The sequence below is a fragment of the Oenanthe melanoleuca genome, chromosome 2 (genome assembly GCF_029582105.1).
Source record: "Oenanthe melanoleuca isolate GR-GAL-2019-014 chromosome 2, OMel1.0, whole genome shotgun sequence".
In the NCBI taxonomy this organism is placed as follows: domain Eukaryota; kingdom Metazoa; phylum Chordata; class Aves; order Passeriformes; family Muscicapidae; genus Oenanthe; species Oenanthe melanoleuca.
The window spans coordinates 106,392,050-106,412,620 of record NC_079335.1 but is presented as its reverse complement, the minus strand read 5'-3'; the positions used below and the strand labels follow the sequence as shown (position 1 = coordinate 106,412,620).

At 37.0% G+C, this 20,571-nt stretch overlaps 1 protein-coding gene across 1 annotated transcript; it reads left to right on the top strand.

Annotated features, from left to right (window-relative positions):
* Window positions 1-3,717: 3,717 nt before the first annotated feature.
* Window positions 3,718-20,191, top strand: LOC130249556 (prostatic acid phosphatase-like). Its single transcript, XM_056484451.1, has 11 exons — window positions 3,718-3,831; window positions 5,210-5,305; window positions 7,790-7,876; window positions 8,488-8,640; window positions 10,831-10,929; window positions 12,068-12,163; window positions 14,523-14,655; window positions 15,910-15,992; window positions 16,877-16,983; window positions 17,504-17,673; window positions 20,115-20,191. The coding sequence occupies exons 1-10, from the start codon at window positions 3,718-3,720 to the stop codon at window positions 17,658-17,660; spliced, it is 1,125 nt and encodes a 374-aa protein (XP_056340426.1). The 3' UTR covers window positions 17,661-17,673; window positions 20,115-20,191.
* Window positions 20,192-20,571: the final 380 nt, after the last annotated feature.

The window sequence follows — 20,571 nt, the reverse complement described above, 5'->3', positions numbered from 1 at the left end:
GTTAAAACACAACTACCAAACTGCATCTTAACTGGCAGCTCCTCCATGTCAGTATATTTCATGACCACAAAGTTGATGAGTGATACAGAACTGGAGAGAAAGTGCTCACGTTTGAGCAGAGGGAGTTTTACAGTCCAGCAAAACTCCAGGTTAAGGTGCTGTGCAAAGCTAAAGGAAAATATATCTGCAATAAGTTCATCAGCTTCTAAACAGTTACTCTGTATTTGCATCAGTATAATGGAGAAGAAGCTGGCCACTGTGCAAAAAACCACATTGCCTAGAACACTGAATGGCCTGAGAAGAACCACAACTTGTATTCCTTACAAGTCCCAACTGCTGTCTCCTCTTTTCTGCTGCAATTCAAGGAAGGATCAGAGAATACTGGGCAATAAGTGATGTATGCTGTCAGCAAGGACATCAAGCAGCTCTTAAGAGCCCCAGCTATCAGTAAAGATCACTTTATTTGCAGGACAAAGGTTCTTCATTTGTTCATATTCATTACAAGCCTTAACCCAACTCCTTAAAGCAGCTGGACATGCTTCTAACTCTTGTCTGAAAATTTGCAGAAAAGAGTATTATTGAATGAGTATTCTTGCATGTCAGCACTGAAATCGTTAACAGAAAATGTATATCTGATTGGGACAGAATTCATGTTGAGGCAGGGGCAGTGTGCCCCTGAGGCAAGGCATGGTGGCAAGACATGCTTTTGTTTTCCTAGTGCAAGGGACCAAAGAAGACTATGTTAAGCATTAGCCAAATAAAGGCAGCTGATTCCTATCTATTTACATATTAAGCCAGTGGCTTGGAGTTGGATTTTTTTTGTTGTTGTTGTTCTGACTGTTAGTTTATTGCAGCTGAAGAAATGCTACTACCACTTTTCTTCATCATTTAACCAAAGCATGTAAGCAGAAGACAAAGGTACACTGTAAACCAGAGCAAACCTTGAACTCTCTTAACACATATAGCCTTGATATGACTGGAGCTGAGAAAAGAAGATGAGGAAAAGTCATGGAAGCAGATGTGGACATGAAAAGTGTGCAGAAGTCACAGAATCATGATTTCAACACCAGGGGCTGGAATAACAATGCCACTAAGGAGTTGTTTCAGGCAGGGGTAAGAAGGGGAGGCAGGGTGGGCCCGTTGAAATCCTCCTCAACCTGCCTGCTGCACCCCACACTAATTCTACACTGGAGTCTTCTTCTAACATGCTTATCACTGTATCTTCAACCAGTTCTGAGCCTTCTCTCTTGTCAATGAAGAAGTAGCATCTCAACCTGCAGGTTTAATCCTACCCTGCGTCTGCATACCAAGCAGATTTAAACCTACACTTAAAAGTGGGGGGAGTGGGTAGTCATCACAGCCTGGAAAGGATTCTTCATATTGTAAATTGGGGGTAGAGGGTCAATTTTTTTCTTTGGATTAATAAGCTTTCAAATACCATACTAGCACTTAAACCATTAAACAACTTTAACACACTGGAGCATTGCTAATGAAAATTTGCATTCCTTCAACAATATCAAAGATCCAGCAGCATCTCTTGACACAGGCTTCAGATATCACAGTACAGAACACAATACAAAGCTGTACTTTTACTTGCTTACTAATATTATGTTTATCATGATCCCATAAATATTTCATCAAGTTTATTGGAAAGATAAAGACTTATGATCTACACCTCATATACTGTCCTTTGTACTCCCAAGGAAGTTAGAGAGGTACAGTTATTACCTTTATCATTATCTTCTCCTCTTCCATCTTCAGCTGTTGCTTTAACACAGGCTGCAAGCATATTAAAGAAGCAGTTACCTTGACTTTGGAATAGCTGTAGTTTACATACCTCTCACCGTGGCACAGCACTCTGCTTTATTCTCCCTCTGTGACCTTCAACAGGAACAGAATTAATCAACATGCTGTACTTAAAAACAATTCCAGCCCTTTTCATGTCTCTTCTCACAGAATTAGAAGCATCAAGATCAGATCAAAGGAAGGAAGGATAAGCTTTAACACTAATTTTTTTTCACATTTTGTCAATATTTTTACACCAATATTTACACTAATATTTTGGCATCCTCAAAGTAATTCTTCCTAGTTATAGATGTCTCAGATAAATTGCAATACAATGGATGCTTGAAAAGATGAAAGTTAAATCTTTCTGCTCTTCTTGTGAATCTGCAGTTGCTCCTAGATATATCTACAGTATATGAAGGACCTGAATGGAGCCTTGCAATTCTGAGAACTTGGCTATTTTTTCTGAGTTGGTCTATTTAAAAATCTTGTCTTGCAGAGCAGTGTATTTTAGGAGTAGTGTCTAATGCCATGTTCTCTAGAAACAGCAAAACACAGACTCCTCAGAGAAATTTTTGAGGTATGACACATACACGGTGTGAACAGCTTTAATCAGCTGACCCATATTTGCCCCTAGGTGCTTCCAAATAAAAAAAAAAAAAAATTAAAAAAGGCATTTTCTTTCTCAATAAATGTGGATATCTCCCCATATTTTTCTATTTCTGAATCTCTTAAAATTGTCAGAGATAAAAGCAGAAATGAAATGTGACTTCTGGAAGGTTTCACAGAAGAATCTCTAGCTCAACAGATGTGAAAGATACATCAGTACCTCAGGAAGGAGAATTGATCTCCTTAGACAAGTCTATATCTAATAATCACAAGAGAAGTTTTGTTTGGCTTAAACTAGCTTAAGATTATATAACCTTTTTGGGTAGCAACATGATAAATTTTTTTCAGTGATTTCTTTTACATTCCTACAGATGAGCTTTTGATTAAGAAGTCACCCTCAACTTTAACATATTAACAAGACTTTCATTAACACATGAATGGGACTGAACATAGATCAATAACTTGCAAGATCCATTCTGTCTCTCACAACAATGTCTCTGAGTTAGATTTTTTTTCTTATTTAAAATATACTGGGAAAATAACAGAAACAAACTCTGGATACATGCACACTATAACAATGAGAGTGTTTGCAGCAAGAGAAATTTGAAAATTAAAAATTTAACTAACTGTATGAAATTCGGGGGATAGTTCTAGAAAACAGTGTCACATGCTTTTCCACTAGAGAGAGTCAATCTACTGAAGAGATTAAAAGTTCATTCATATATCTCTGTATTTTTTGCAATGAATTTAGGCTTATTCCTCTTGCTTTGCAACAAAACATTCTATTGCTTATTCTCCTACAAATCACAGCCAAATCCAGGGAAAATCCAGAGATACTTTACAAAAGGACATTTGTTAGCACTGCTCCTTCTAGCCTTCTAGTACAAAGTGTTCAGAGAAGACTGTGAGCACTAGGAATGCAGATGGATTAGTAGCTCTTTTGCATACAGTAGGATATCCCCAACATTTTCATATTTGGGAAGGCTGACTGACCCATAATAAATCCTAGTTAAATAATAGAAGGCAACCTCTAACTTTTTACATTCACCTGCCTTGCCAGAGGGAGGAATTGGAGGGCTCAGAGATTTCACTCCATGCTATATATGGGACACAGAAATTGAGTAGAAATGAAAAATGCACTTTTCATTTCATGAGTTCCCTGAAAAGCAGGACACCTAGAAGGGGAAAGAGGCAGGAGGAGACAACTTCACAGCCCACTCTCAGATTTCACTGAGCACAAATGACTCCACCTCTCCTAGCCACATATCTACCACATCCAGCCAGGGACCTTGGTGTGCAAAACAGCTGAAAGCTACCCTCAGGATGAGAGCAAGGCAGCTGATCTGTGGAATTTGGAGCCTGTGTTTCATGTTTTGTCTTTTCTGCATTTTTCTTCACCATACAACAGCTAAAAGAAAACTGAAGTTTGTGTCCCTAGTAAGTATGGGCAAATGAAATTTCTTCAGAACCTGTCACTTACTACTCTTCTTGAGCTCTAGGGTAGGGAGGAGGGGGCACCTTTTCAAATACCTAAATGTTTCCTCTGAATTCCTCTGAATTTCCTCTGAATTCAAAATTCAGTATTGCATTGTCAAAAAAAAAATTAAAAAAATCTCAGTCTTAAATAAGATTTTATAATTTTGTCTCCTTTGCACACTTCTAGATGAACTTACTTTCTGGATGGATACAGAATGCTTATTTTATAGCACTGAGAGAAAATAACACAGGATTCTGTTTTAAAATGTAAAAGAGGATTTCATAACTAAAGATCAGCTGTGCAAAAAACCCTCTTTACCATGGAAGAGTTTCCACTTTTCCAGTGGTTTCAATGGATTAACATGCAAAGTAAATTTCAGCATGAGAAACTCAAACAAGTGTACAATGACATTGAACAAGCAGCACAGAAACCAGCACTGTGAAACTAATGCTATTTGCAGTGATTATGATGTACCATTTGTTTGCAGGAAGCCTGAATCTTATTCTGAACATCACACACATATATAAATTATTTATATAATTTTTGTCCTGCAGTTTTTTATTTCATTTCTCCCTGCTTGGGTTAAGAAATTAAAAAAAAATAAAATCTGGTGTTATGATTTTAGAGTCATATGGCACATATCTACAGGAATTATGCTGCAAAGCATATGAAGCAAAGAATTCATAGTATGAATAAAAAAATCCAATGTATCTGTATAAATACATCTTTTATCTGAAGTGAAATTCCAGAACAGGTTTAGTTTTTCAGAGCAACAGTTTAGCCTGTATTTACATATTAGATACATTTTTATCACCTCTTGTGATGAAAAAGCCAACATATGACTTTTTAAGAGTAATTTCTGCCAAGTAAGAGAATTTCACAGCAGTCGGCCACAGAACTGTTATCTCGAGTAATAGTTTGGGTTTTTCCCTTCTGAACTCCAGCTTAGTCATACCAAAATATTAATGTTCAAATATTTCTGCAAAATTACTTACATGCTTCTGTTTTCTGTTTATTGAATATTATGGTCTATACCACCTAAAATACATAAAACATCTTTAAAATACAATAGAGTACCCTGTAGTTTTTATAACTTGCAAAAATTTATTTGAGCTAATTTATTCTCATATCTCAAGAAAAAAACAGTTGTGTTTGTCTAAATAAATTGAACAACAAGAAATGTAGCTATCTAGACTTAAGGCAGACACCATTAATATACTTAGCATCTGTCAGATAGAGTACTCACTGTCATTGCATATTCCTTGTGACTACACTAAGTAGTTATAATCACCACAAAAAAGACCAGTAACACAAAAGCAATTTCATCTCTTTTATCAGGTATTTCGCCATGGTGATCACACCCCACAGGAGTTTTTTCCAACTGATAAGCACAAAGAAATTGCAAGACAACAGGGATATGGCCAACTTACAAAGGTGAGACTTTTTACCTGAGCCAAGAACTGAGCTATTGGAAGATTGTGTGTTGATATTTGGGGGTTGGAACTTTGCTTTCACTTGGAAAAAGCCCTTATGAAGTTGCCATTTAAGATCAGCCAAAGAACTTACTAGAAAAACACAACAACAGCACTCACTAATTTTAAATGAAACTGAGTCAGCCTGTTCTGATCCAGTGTCAGCATATGTTGGGCTTTTTGCTTGCAGACTAGGGTCTTCTGGGAGGAGCCATCTCAGTTCACCTGAGACCATGCTGGAAGCTTTAACCGTCAATAGCATAAGGTGATGGAAGTGCCTCCCTCAATTAGTGCTTCCTAACTCATGAACTGTTAAGATCAGTCCTAGCAGTAACTTCTCTAATGCTATGTCCAAGAAAGTTGATTTAAAACTCAGCTATTTTAGTGCAGGTATTTGTGGAATCAGCTGTTGGTAGTAACCAGAAGCAGCTGAAGCTACCACAGGTGCTGTGCCTGCCTGGACTGTAACTTCTATTAGCTGTCACCTTTTTCAGATGGAGCCAAGGGTGAGCTGCACCATCAGACTGTAAGGCAATACTTGGGCACTGAGTGGTTTTAACCCCACTTCTGCTCCCCTCCCACCAGAAGGACCTGCTGTATCTGGGTGCTTGTGCTTCATTCCTTTTTCCCCAAGATATGTTATTTGGGTGGAAAAAGCTGCTAGTTATTTGCCCAGCACTCAGAACCAGGCAGTCTTCCTGAAGCAATTTAGAAGTGCCAGAAGCCTGGTTCTCCCAGATAAATGTCTACAGTGCACATGGAGGCAGGCTGTGAGGTGTGTCTCTCTGCTAGGCACACACACCTTATGTCCAGTGGGTTTCTCTCTTAGGGAAACTTGCCAGGTCTCCACCAAAATCAGAATAGAACAAACTGCCTGAGGGCTTCCTCTTCCCCACTGCTCTTAGGAGGCAAAACTGATCTCCAAAGCAAAATCAGGTCTGTTTTTGCTCATGTCAACTCTCTTGAAGAAGCATGAGTAACAGACCAGCTCCCCAACCCAGCTGTGACTCAATCATTGCATATAAACACTGTGCAAGTTCAGCAATCCATGCCAGCTTGCTCCAGGGCATAGAAGACTTCAAGACCCAGGAGTCAGGACTTAACTTGCATATTAGGCAAGCTGGGGCAGAAGCCTAAACCACACATATACCCCAGGAAACTGGATGCACAATTCCAGCAAGAGAAAGAGGTGATCACATGTGCACACAGTGGGTCCTGAGTAATTTGGTGTGATCTCATAGCTGACTTGGCTCTGAGCAGGAGGTTGGACCAGAGACTTCCTGAGGCCCCTTTCAGCCTGAATTATCCTCTGGTCCCACAACTTAGAAAATTGCTTTAGGAAGCAATGAGTAATAATAAGATCCCAGTGTACAGTAATGATTACATGAGCTAAGTGGAATATATTTAAATTTAGGCCAGGAAACACCAGGTACAAGTAAAAAGATGGCAATATAGAGACTATTACAGGGACACAGTAATAGTGTGATTGTGGTGGAGTCACCATCCCTAGGGGTGTTTAAGGAAAGACTGGAAATGCTACTTACTGCCATGGTCTAGTTGACATGGTGGCATTAGGTCAGACTCAATGATCTCAAAGGTTATTGTCAGCCTAACTAATTTCATGATTCTGTAATTCATATGTCATGTGTTCACAAAATTATGTAGGTAAGTGTTCAGCTAAGAGCTACTAAAATGTTGGGACCAGAAAACCTTCTTTTGAGGGTAGAGAATAGTCATCAGTTTAATTTAACACAGAGATAAAGTAACTTGATTCCATTTTATAGATCATTGTTTAACTGTGAATAAGATCTGTGATGGTGAATGTTATATTCAAAAGTGTAACAAGATTCAGTGACAAAGTTGGGAACATAGACAAGAATCAAACTTCAAGAATCAAATTTCAGACTGTTGATAATAATTCACCATTGAAGCAAAATGCCTGAAGGCTTGGAGGACTTTTACTTCAAGTCTTCTACTCTGAAAAACTAGATCTTGCCCAGACTAAAACAGTAGCCCTCATAAGGAATCACTGGTGATACTCTATGGGATTCATATCCTGGATGTGCCTTCATGGACAGGTGGCTGCTCTGTCTGCAATCCCAGTTAATCAGCTCTGAGACAGCAATAGAGTAGAAATTAGACAGATGGTGTTGGAACATCTCTAAGCCTGCTTTAAGTCTCACTAGCTCAGATAAACATACACATAGCTTTCCATAGAGCAAAATACAAAACTGCATCCACCAGGACTCATACCTAACATTGTCAAATACCACACATGCAGCAACTTTACTACTTTTTTCTCATGTTTTCCTTCCTACTTCATATTGAAAAGGAAAAAGGTATTTATTAAAATAATAACAAATATTACTGCATTCTTTTTTTGGTTGTAGGAATGGATGCATAGCACATTTCTTTAGCCTCTTATGCTCTTGTGTTACTTCTACAGCTTGGCACACAACAGCAGTATGAGCTTGGCCAGTACATGCGGAGGAGATACTCTCATTTCCTGAGCGTTGTATACAAGCAGTGTGAGGCAAGTACTGGATCTGGGCAGGAAGATGTTTTTTATGGTTGTTAATGGCACTTCCTGGATGCATTAGAGTCTAAACCTGGTGCAGTTGGAGAAAATTTAATACCAATTTCAGTCAATGTAATTCTAAAGTATCTCTGAAACTGTGGTTCAGCTTTTATCCTGATGGTTAACTGAAAACCACATGAAAGGCGTTTTGGGCTGCACATGAGGTTCAGTTCCCTCATTGCTGTATGGGACAGCATCTATGTCAAATGCCTCCAATGCTACACTTCCACGTGGAATGCAGATACAACTCAGTTTTCATTTATGTTTCAGCTTTTCAGTGCACATATGATGTCCCAAACCTAGAGGGTCAAATAGGGTCTATCTCATGCTGTCTACTAGGATTCCTAAGATAACTGTTATCATGCTGCAGCTCAGTTGTCCAGAAAATTTTCTTCCAGCTGCAGTCTTTCTCCCTCCTCCTTCTTTCTTATAGCCTTTCTTCATGCCACTCCATTTTAAAGACAACTTCCCGAGTACCAGCCCCCTTTTTTTCTATCAAGAATATAGTAAACCTAATGGAAGAAATTACCTTCCAAAATGTTTCTTCTTTTTTTTTCTTCCTTCAGATTTATGTTCAAAGCACTGACTGTGATCATACACTTATGAGTGCTCAGGCAAGTCTTGCTGGACTTTACCCACCAACACAGGGTCAGATTTGGAACCCCAGAATCCTTTGGCAGCCAATTCCAGTTCATACAGTGCCACTGTCACAAGACAATGTGAGTATAACCTAGGGGCATCTGCTTTCCCTTAATCATTAGTGAAGTAAATAGGATATGAAATGAAGGTGCAGCTAACAGTGCATGGTAAATGCAATGAAAAGTACATTGGTACAAGCATTGTGCAGAAAGGCCTAATAAGCTGAATAGAAGTATTGGCAAGAATTCTCACAGGAATGGACTTAGATGTCAGAGACACAATCTTAACAAAAGAGGAAAATAAATGGGAGTACTGGGTATAGAGAAAAAGAGTTAATTTATAAGGTGAGTAAATCACTATAGAAGCAGATTAATCCTAATTTCAAAGCAAACATGACTTTCTTTGTGTCATACTTAATCATATTAAACTTATTTAATATCTCTAGTGCTTCAGTATTGCTTAGTCCACAGCCAGCAAGAAAAGACAAAAGAAGCACTCTAGGACTTACATTTTGGTGAGAATTGAGTTACAGGATTGTTTTTCATGCACTTCACAGGTCAGTGCATGCACTTCGAGGATTGGTGAAAAAAATAAAAGGGAAAAGGAAGGAGAACTCAGAGCTTTATGCATGAGTTCATAGGGCAATGTATTTATTCATCTCCCTTCCTCACTCCTCGCTTTGGGGCTGTAAGGAATCCTGTGGATAGCAGCTCTGTAGCCTGCATATACTTGTCCTAGAGGGGAAAGCTGTGCAGCTGACTGGAACTGGAATCTTCTGTGTGTAGAAAATCTATGATAAAAAGTTAAGAAGAAAGGGAGTGTGCAATATGAGTCCCAGTTTGCAAGAGCAAGTTTGCACATGTGATGCAAGTTAAATTGTGTGGGCTATAAAAGTCTGCCTAGCACAGTCTGTGGTGATAAGGGAATCAGGTCTGACAGGTCCTGGAGCAATGGTTCTCACCGTGGGGTGATGAGAGTGTGAAGATGGAAGGTATGGAGACATGTCTTGCTCTTCACACACACAGCCAGCACAGAGTCAGGAGCTGCTTCTGACACTGTCACAGGTGGGGATATCCCAGCAGACAGACAGGAGCACCTGGCCAGTACCAACAGAGATGGCAAACTCAGCAAGCAGGTGCTGCACCTCACTCACATCTAGGGGAGCAAGTAAGTTTATTCAAATAAATCATAAAGTCATGGACACATGCACAATTTCCATGCTTTTTCAACTATTTGTGTTTTAACTTTATACATCCTTACTACATATACAGGCTAAACTTGAGACCACATGTATCCTACAACATGAAACAAGTGTCCATCCTTTATTGATGAAGTCATGCCTGTTCAGCTATAATTCACGAATACCTTCCTATCTTGTGAAATACATAGATTGTATTTTTTTAAAGATTGAGGAACTGCTATGAAGCATTCCAAGCTAATTGTCCCTTCAAATTCTCGAGTTCTTTTCAAAGTTCTTTTAAAATTGGGACTATAGAAATGGGGCTACATTACTGGGAAAAGGACAAAACAACACATTAGAGAAAAACACTAAAAATATCTCAGTGTCAAATTTTAACTATTGTTTAAAACTAACACAGAAAACAAGAATAAACTCAATTTAGCTTACATATATAAATATATATAAATGAAATAAAAAGTTCTTAAGTTATTCCAGTCATATGTAACCTTTAACCTTCATATATCTTAGATTAATTAAAGACAAAACTGAATTACAGAAAGTTCACAGGTTTCTGCAATTTAGCTGAACTGTGCTACAATTTAGCTGAATTGTTTCTAAAATTTAAATGAAGCTGTATTAAATAGATTCAATACAGCTGAGTTTGCACAATGACTCCTATTGCAGTCCAGCTGCTGCTTGGTAATTTGTTGTAAAAATGTGATGGTATGTTTAAAGAAAGACTGAACAAAATGAATGAAATCATCCCTGGAGAAGCTAAGAACAAAGGAGTTAATGAGGGCTGGTCTTAGTCTTTTGTCAAAGGACAAATTTCATCTTGTGTAAATGAATCCTTTAACTTTGAACTACTGCAGCTATTACTCCTCTGAACATTTAAAGATTGTTTTGTATGTAGTCATCAGTATGACTCCTAGAGTCCTGAAGATGAATATCCTTGAAACTACATTCCCAAATTATTTTTCAGCTTGTCCTAGCTAGTGCAGCCAATCAGAACAGCAATCCTGCAAGGGTATATTGAATTGCAGAACAAGATGCACCTTGCCTAACTAGGATTTTGCAATTTTCTTTCCAGTTGCTATACCTACCTTTCTCACACTGCCCGAAACACAAGGAGCTTCTGAGAGAAACCTTTGCAACAAGGGATTTCCAAAGGCAATTCAAGCACTATAAGGTGAAGTATTTCCAGTTCTGGAAATCTAGTTAAAGTGTACCACTTCTTCAACATCATCTAACATGTAGGTTTAAAAAATAGCAGTTACTATGCTCCTTTCAGATCTCTAATCTTCACAGTGGCTGTAGACAACATACCCAAAAAACAATTACAATTTTACAGATCCAGCTGGACTGGGCTATTCCCAATAATTCAAAATGTCAAGTCATAGAAAAGATAAATTGTAGACCTATTTGCAAAAACTTAGTTTCTAGGAGACTAAAAAAAACAAAAAAAACAAAAAAAACAAAAAAAACAAAAAAAACAACAAAAAAAAAAAAAACCAAAAACAAAACACAAAAAAACAACAACAAAAAAAAAAAAAAAAAAAAAAAAAAAACCAACTGAGATAAAATCTGTGTCAATACCTCTCTCTGTTTACTCCCATGTAAAGCAACTCCTCCAACATCTCAGCTCAATTCCCCTGAATTTCTTTAGCAGTCTCAGTGTTTTCCTCAAGTACCTCTTCATGTTTCCCAACCAAAATCTTAATTTAGGTGTTCTCTTATGTTTTGTGTTTGTCTTCATATGGTATCCTTTCCTTTCTTTCTCCACCATTAAAACCTTGCATGACTATATAATCACATTTATTCTGCTTCAACCATCTTCTTCACATATGTATTCAAAAGGACACTATGAACCTCACCTGTTTTTCTATTATCTTTCACCACTGACCTCAATCATCCATCTGTGGCTTTGCATCTGGGTATTATGTGCAAGTAAATCACAATTCCCATTTTATCAAATTTGCATCATACCTCTCCTTCTCTTGAGTACCAATATCAGAATAATTCTGCTTAACACAATTCTTTTAAGCACTTTTTGGATTTCTGCCAGACTTCCTCATATATCTGTGTTCCTTCTTCTTCCTTCTAAACACTTACATAAGCATAAACTTCAAATCTGAACTAACGCGACCAACCTTGTTTAAATGAATAGGCCAAATTCTCTTACATCTAGGAAATGGTTCATTGCTTAACTGTGAAATGCAAAGATTGTCTTCTTTCTAAACACTCCTGTGTACTAGTATGGCAATGTGTAGAAATCATAGAAAAAGACACTCAGTACTACAAGTTTGGGGTTTTTTTTTGTATTCCAGCAATTTCTAAAGTTTTTAGCCACTCATACAGGATACCCATTGAAGAAGTTGACTACTGAAAGGATTTGGAAGCTCTCTGACACTTTACAATATGAGGTAAATAGAATCATAGAATCATTGAGGTTGGAAAAGACCCTTAAGATCTTTGAGTCCAATAGAAATTCTGACACTTCTTTTAACCTGGGATTTTTATTTGGTTTATTTTTTTATTGTAGATCTGTGCTTCAGAATTTTTTTAAACACACCCTATTTTAAGCTTCTTTCCCAGAAACCCTCACTTAACATCAACTTACAGCTGAAAATCCTGTAAACACTCTATGTGTGAGGCTGCTGTGGGTCATCCACCACTATAAGGAACACAAATTAATGGACTTTCATATTCAAGATCCAGTCAGTGACTGCATATAGAGAATTAGGCAAAAGCATACATTGGATAAAATTTTCTTGTAACTCCTCAAAACCCCACTAGGAGATACACAGGGATAAAAATGTGTTGCTGGCAAAGAAACATAAGCATCCTTCTTTGACAATTTTATGCAAATTGTATAAGTAAGTCATTATTTGTACATGGCCAGTAGTGGACAGAGTATTTTCAGGAATTAAGCAGCCATTGGATTGACACAAATTGCTATTTGTGCAAGTTTGGGAGCTTGTTCTAGGCAAAGATAACAGGTATATCACAAAAAAGCATGGTTTTTATAAAAAAAGGGATATTGTGGTGCCAAATTGGCATGGGTTCCAAAGTCTGGAAATGTCACTATTTGAAAAAATCCTGACTGCCCTTAATTTAGCAGGAAGTCCCACTTCAAAGTCTAGACTTACCTCATCTGACACAACTGAAAATTGCAGAGTCTTGTGTTAAAAAGTTATTTTTGAAGGCAGCTTTTGCTACACTTTCATACATAACTATTTATGAATTTAAATATGAATGATAAATTGGTCATCAGTACTGGGATATTAGTGAGGGAGTTTTAAGGTGGATTTCAGAAGCAACATGTAATATTTTACAGGGTATGATGCTAATGAGCTTACCTTCATTCCTGCAGTTTTTGCAAAAATCCAACTTTGATCAAAGCAGACTTGAATAGAATGTTAGCCAGGGCCTTAAGTTAAATGAAATGTTAACATGTTGGGACATCTCACTGTAATGTCATGTTTTTCAAATGCAGGATCACAACTTTCTATTTAAATAGTTAAATAATTCAGAGAACCTGTGTCACCAGACAAATATGCAAAACCCACTGCTCTCATCAAGAATCTAGCTAAACATTGGAATTTAAAAAAGAAAAAAAAAAAGTGTTTTTCCTTCTAGTGTTAAATTTGATGAGCCTGGGTGTTTGATACTACTGACTAAGGACTCTGAGGGTATCAATCAAGACATCTGCCATAAAAGCCTCTCTCATTTTTCAAGCTTACAGAGAGTCCTTATACAGCTTTTTTAATGCAATTCATGAAACTACAGTAGCACACATCTCTCTGTATTTGTTACAGCTAATTGTTATCTGACTTTCAGGTAACTTGGAGACTGAGGTGTTTGCTTGCCCACAGACTGTCTTAAATAGCATGCAACCAGCCAATTCTTTCCTCAAGACATATATCACATTTATCAAACGAGAAATGGAAAACATTGTGATCTGAGCTGGTTTAACCCAGCATGTTCTATTGTTTTCTTGTTTAAACAAACCCTTAAAGTAGTTGACATTTTCCTTTGAGCTCACTTGTTACAAGAGCACTCCTTTTGGTGAGCTCAGTCCAAAGGTTACATTGTTCTAAAGGAAATTTACTGACCTTATTTAAACAGAAATTCAGAGTAGTGCAAACCAGGAGTGTTGTGCATTTCTTCCCTTCTCACAATTGTGATCACTAATCTACCTTGGACTGCATCCCCAAGGAAAGACTGATCCATTCCACTTTAGCTTGAGGTCTGTGACAGTATCTAACAGACCATAATAGGTACAAATTTCATTTATACCTCACCTTTATATATCTACCCCATACTTGGGTGCATCCATGCTACAGCTACACATATTCCTATCTGATCTCTGTATTTCTCTTACACCTGAGAGCTACCAGCCCTTAAAATATTGATGTTTATATAGGATTTGTTTCAGTAAATCTACATCCCAGCACATGACTGAAAAAGTCATATAGTGATTTTTTTTTCTCACCTGACAACATAAAAAATGCCAGTTGCTTTTTGCATCATTTTTAGTATTATATTTCCTCTTCTTGTTGAACACTGCCCTTCAAATTTCTTTTAAGCACTATGATGCTATAAATAGGAATGCTACAGCAGTCTAAATGCAAAATACAGTCATCATTTTATTACAATGAGAAAATGTTACTGGAGTGAAACATTCAGAGTTTGTTCTGAGAAGTATTTTGTGCCAGAATAAATAACAGTTAGAAGTAAGAATCAGAAAGAAAATCACCATGTTTTCTTTCTTTACTGTAGGATACCAACAATTACACTTTACCTGTTTGGGCTACTCATGGTGTCAGGACCAAGCTGATAAAACTGTCAGAATTGTTATTGCAGGCAGAATTTGGGTTCCACAAACAAATGCAAAAATCACGTTTGCAGGGAGGTAAGCTGAATTCTTACCCCATTTAAAACCAAAAGTAGGATGGGGAAAAAGAAAGGATATATGGCAAACATTGCTGCTGATTCCACAGTAGAACAGTGAAATATCCATTGTGGGGGTATTGGTGGAAAGCATTGAAAGATTTTGATCAGTGGGGAGGGAGATGGTGAGCATATGAATCATGACTATCCTAATTAACATTTTCATTGAGGTATCATTTAGAGTACACTGTATAAGAAATTCAATATAACATACAGATTCTTGTTGAATTGAATCAAGTCTCAACTTAGTGTAAGCCTCAATGTGTAACCCACTTTAAAAATATATTATTTGTAGTAATGTCTAGAATGGAGACTTTGTTGCCTAACAGTCTTCATATTCCACTACTGAGAGTCCTAAAATGCGATTATTAAACTGCTTCTAAACCTTACTCTGCTCAGAAAACAGTGGCTCAAATTTGAAAACATTTTATACCTTTTTAATCACTCATTCTCCTCCATTCATCCACTGTCATCTTTTGAGCCTCCTTTTTGTTTTATATGGGTCAGACAGGATCTGTGAGCTGGAAGACAAGTAAACATATAAGTATGAATCAATTTGTTGCATTTTTCAAAGCTCCAACTAGCAAAACTTGGCACAAAGTTCAAATCTTTGCCCTTGCTTCACTAACAACTGCTATTAAAAATGTGCCAGGAGCTAAAGACTAATTCTGTCTAATTTGCTAGCTGGTACAGTTCTACTTTTAGGATTTTAATTTGTCGACATGCCAAGCTTATATTAACATACTAGCACAGCCATTGATTTAAATCAAGTATTTGTCTTACAATTTTTCAGTAGTTAACATTAACAAAATACAGAGAACCACACAATTTATAAAGCCCCAGAGGCCAGAGGATATGCTCATCCTTTTTTCTCTGGAAAGCAGGAAATCAATCAAGCTGCACACACAATGGGCATAGTATTCATTACTGGGCTCTTCTTGCACTGTTCTGCTGGCACAAAGTAACTGTGAGTGCTCTGTTTGAAGCTGTTGAGGCTATTATGGATCCCCAAAACATTTTACACAGAAGTAAAATAGGCCCACTGTTCCTTTGAAAGATACTCTCACTATTAATCAAGGTGCTCTGCACAAATTACCAATTAAGTCAATTGAATAAATCTGGTACATTTAGTGACAGATTGCTAAAGTGGCAACCATAGATACAGATGTTAACACAAGCATCTCTTTCATTGTCCCTGCTTCCCCATCTTTTTCAGGTACTCTTTTAAAAACTATTGTAAAGCATATCTTAGATGCTAGAAAGCCTTCATACCATCAAAAAATGGTTATGTATTCCACGGTGAGTGCTTTCTGTTTCTCTTGTGCTTCCTTTCTGCTGTTATTAGATGCAGTGAAAGCCATGCAATTGTATTTCCCTCATAAATATAGCTACAAGCATTTTTTTATTTGGTTAACCTTAAATATATTCAGGTTTTAAATTTTTTTTAATGAACAGATACTACTTTGAAACCTGAAGCATTCAATTTTTCACTTCACATAATGTTTTTTTTCATTGTAATAATGTTTTGATTGAGCAGGGAACTGGAAACACCATGCCTCATGTTTTATTAGACCTGGATCACAAAGTTAATTTAAAGCAAAATCTCCTTCTTCCTCTATCTTTTCAAGTGCAAATGGGAAAAAATATATTAAAAAATTAGGTTACAGTTATTTTAGAAGGCCTTATGAAAACATATTGTGATCAATTGTGATCTTATATTTTTGTTTAGAATGTGCAAATGTTGTCATGGGAGGAAGAAATTTTTGGATTGCTCTCACTAAAAAGTTCCTGCTTCTAAACTGCAGCTATATCATGACCTATTGGGTATATATCAGCTAAAGAGCTTCCTGATCTGATCTCAAATGCTGTTTACTTGACAGGCAAAACCACTAGTTTTTTTAAAAGAAGTTTTAACAGCTCCTATTAATTTTGTAAGAGCTGCAAGTTACTAAGACTTCTTAAATATTTACACATATATATATACTTTATACCTGCAGCACTTCAGTTTATATAGCCATAAAGGGACAATATTTGCTCAGCAGCACAGAGGGCAAGTATTAATGAGGCCACACAAGTAATGTTAATGTTGAGTGGACAGATAATGTGCAGGAAATATTGTTAAATAATAGGTTCATGCAATCTTTTTCAGTAGACCTTTAATTAAAGGTTTCCTCTGTTCACAGCATGCAGCAACCATTGCTGCCTTACAGATGGCACTCAATGTCTTCAATGGAAAATTGCCTCCTCATAGTGCCTGTCATTTTTTTGAACTTTACCAGGAAAAAAATGGGCAAGTATCTGCAAGCTATACTGCTAATATGTAGTTTTCCTGAAAAGAAATTTTCTGATACCCAGGACTAATTAAACTGGATATATGAGGTTCACTATTCAGGAAAACATTGCACATTGATTTTAATCACTGTAATTGCTTTCAGTTTAGTAGTCAGTAGTAGAATAAACTTGAAAACCATATTTATTTATTTGTTTGTTTGTTTATTTATTTATTTATTTTATTTATGAGATGTTTTACTCAGTCTTTTTTATCTATTTACCTCCTTAGCAAAGACAGCAAACTACATGCAAATTGGTGTTGACCCCTCGTTGCTTAAAAAGTTCTCTTCAGAGTTGTAATTGTATTAGTAAATCATAAACATATTAGCAGCCAGACAAACAGCCTGGCTAGAAGTTTGTCCACAATAACTGTTCAATAAAGTACAGCTGTATAAAAAAAGTACAATAACTGCAGCATGGAAAGGCTGTGTGTTTTTGCACACCTAACTTTATTTTGACCCTTCTGTACTTTGAAACAGGCAATACACCATAGAGATGTACTACAGGAATAATTCTGTGAGGGAGCCTCACCCCCTCACTCTCCCTGGCTGCAAATTTCGCTGTCCCCTGGAGAGATTCACTCATCTGGTCTCTCCCATCCTTGTACACTATTGGACAAGAGAATGTAGAATGTAGGACATCAAAGGAGGTAAGCTAAGTGCTTTGGGCACATGTACCCAGAAGTAAAGTCAGGATTACATCTTGAGCCAGCAGCTCATTTGAAGGGACAATCATTTTCGTAAGGGTCTGCTCTGAAACGAAAAATACACAGATCCAGGAAAAGAGAATTGTACCCATGGCTGTCATTTCTACTCCATCAAAACATTCATCTATTCCAGACCAACTTTCTGGTGAAAGGAAATCAAGGGTGATCTGGCCTTACAGTGCTGTTTTTCATGTGGGGTTTTTTGTTTTGATTTCATTTAGTACAGCAAAAAACACCTTCAGTTACTGAAGAAGTACATGTAAATGCACTGACTTACAACAGTCACTTTTCCTCTCTAACTGCAGAGTATTTGCCCAAGCTGTTTAACAACAGCCAACAATTATGCATATTTCAGAAGACATTCAGAAATCAAACCAGGTGAACATTGAATTGTACCCCAGATTGGTACTCACCAGAATGTCAAACATACATAGACATGCACGGGTATACAAACTCATTCTCTCATAGATTGTCTATATCACCATATTAGGATGTTTAAATTTCCATTTTGACCACTTATGATATTTAGTTTTTCAGAATGAGGGAACAGGAAGGCAGAAAATTACATTGCCAGTCTTTTATCTTGCTCTATATTACTTAAGGGAAATGAAAAGCTAAGAAACCTCCCTTTTCTAATGTTCAAATATTGTACCCAACATTAAAAAATCCCATATGGCTTTCTGAATCACTGATCTCAAGAAGAAGTTGAATCATTGGAGATTATAAGAATAGAGACCAGCCAACTCATCTGGTTGAAAATAATTTCCTGTTAAATATCTTGAATCCATTAACAGAGTGAAGATAGTCTGGCCAGAATAAATGAAAAATTAGCAAGTAATGATTCACTAAACAAAATTTCTTCACTGTAGTCATTGCTTAAAAATTCTCAGGAAATATTTCAGGAAATTACCACATTTAATTGCAAAAGGTAATTTGGCAGAGGAAGGGGAGGTTGTTTCTGATGAGGTTTTTTCCAGCCACACTACTAATACAGTCATGGAAGATAATGATAAATACTTCATGTTTATACTGTGGTGCTTAATAGCCTAAGATTTGTGGAAATTAATCCTCCTTCTTCACAAAGTAAACTGTGCAACTGATCAGATAAATAAATGAAAAAATCATCATATTTCACAATTTTACAAAAATAAAGACACAAATTAAGCCTTAGCCTTTAACACAAAGGCTGTACTTTGTTTCAATCTTCAGATTTAGCTGAAGTAGAAGTTAGATGATGTTTTACACCAAATCCAGCATCATTGCTTTCATTAGCAGTCCTGAGTGCTGAAAACATGTATGGACCACAAAAGAGGTTACAACCAAACCTGACACTCCAATAAAAATATGTTCCATATTGTCATATCAAAATGTGACACTTTCTACTATTTATCCTGGTTCAGAATGGACCTGTTGGGGTCTCTAATTTTTTGGACTATAGTAGAAAACACTAATTTAATTTTCCCTGCAGGCAGTTTTAAACTCTCTGCTGTACATGAGTGGCACCTGGGAAAATGCCAAGGCACACTGATCCACAGGCTGCACAGTGCAGCATGCTGATAGACTGCCCTGTGCTAAACCACTGTGCACTACCAATTCTCAGAGAATGCAGACAGCCTGGAACAGCTGACCTTTAACACCAGGAAGCTAAATTAAAGAGAAGAGTGATGCAAAGGTCACAATTACACTTGACACAGACAACTGCAAAATCCCTGATTTCAGCTGTTTCAAACCCTGTCAAAAATCATCTCAACTACTTTTCTTTGCTAATGCATATGTTATTAACTTGATTACACATGCATGAGGGCATTTTATGAAGCTCACTCATAAATGTGATTTTTTTTTTTTTTTAATCCAGGAGCATGACTGAGCTCAAAAGTGTAATTTGTGTAGATAGCTATTCTACAGGGACAGTCCAGTGTGCAAACACATAAATGTTTCTATAAAAATCTTAATTGAAGCTTTATAGAGAGGATTTATGTGCCCACTACAAGGAAATAAAGGGGTTAGGCAAGTACTGTTATTATAGGTCACACAATACAATAGCAGTGTTTCAGGGTGATTTAAATCAGAGTTGAGTTCCTCCACATTTCAATGGCCATAGGGTAAAACACAGGAAATTAATAAAGCTCAGCATATTTGGGAAGGAGGTAAAACTATGAGCTGTCCCTGTGCTCTTTTTGCTGCTCAGGAAGATTCCAGCATGGATTGACTCAACATTTCAACAGACTTTTTTACAAATCCAGTCAAAACAGGAGCAAATGTATTAACTCCTCTCCACTTAGTCTGAATTGCTTACTTGTTGAGATACTTACTAAAAGGTTTACCATGTTTTTTGGAGAATGCCACACGCTAAGACTGCATTTCTCTTTTTGTCTTACCTTTAGGTGTTCCTCCACTATCTTCAGCGTGGTTCATTTTACAAAAGAACTCTTAAGCCACTGTGATATGACTGGGGTCCAACATTTCTCTTCAAATTCCATCAGCATGACCAACTGAATCTCCTGATCTCTATCAAAAGAAAACATTCCTTAATACTATAAATAAAAACCATAGAAAGCAGTGACTTATTCTTCATGAATATTTGCTTTACTTTATCACCTGGTAAAACCCAAGTGTAATATGAAACCAGTGGAATTTTTCAACACCTATTCTTTCCAAAGGGACTTTATCAGAACTAATTCAACTATATAATTATAGTTAGTGTGTTTTGAAGGGCTAGAGCCTTGATTTACAGCAAAACTGGGAAACACCTCTGAAGCAGTGTTGCCTTCTTTTGGAGAATGAGACAAGACAACTTCCAGAATTGGTGATGGAAGCAATGCTTCAAATGGATACCCCAAA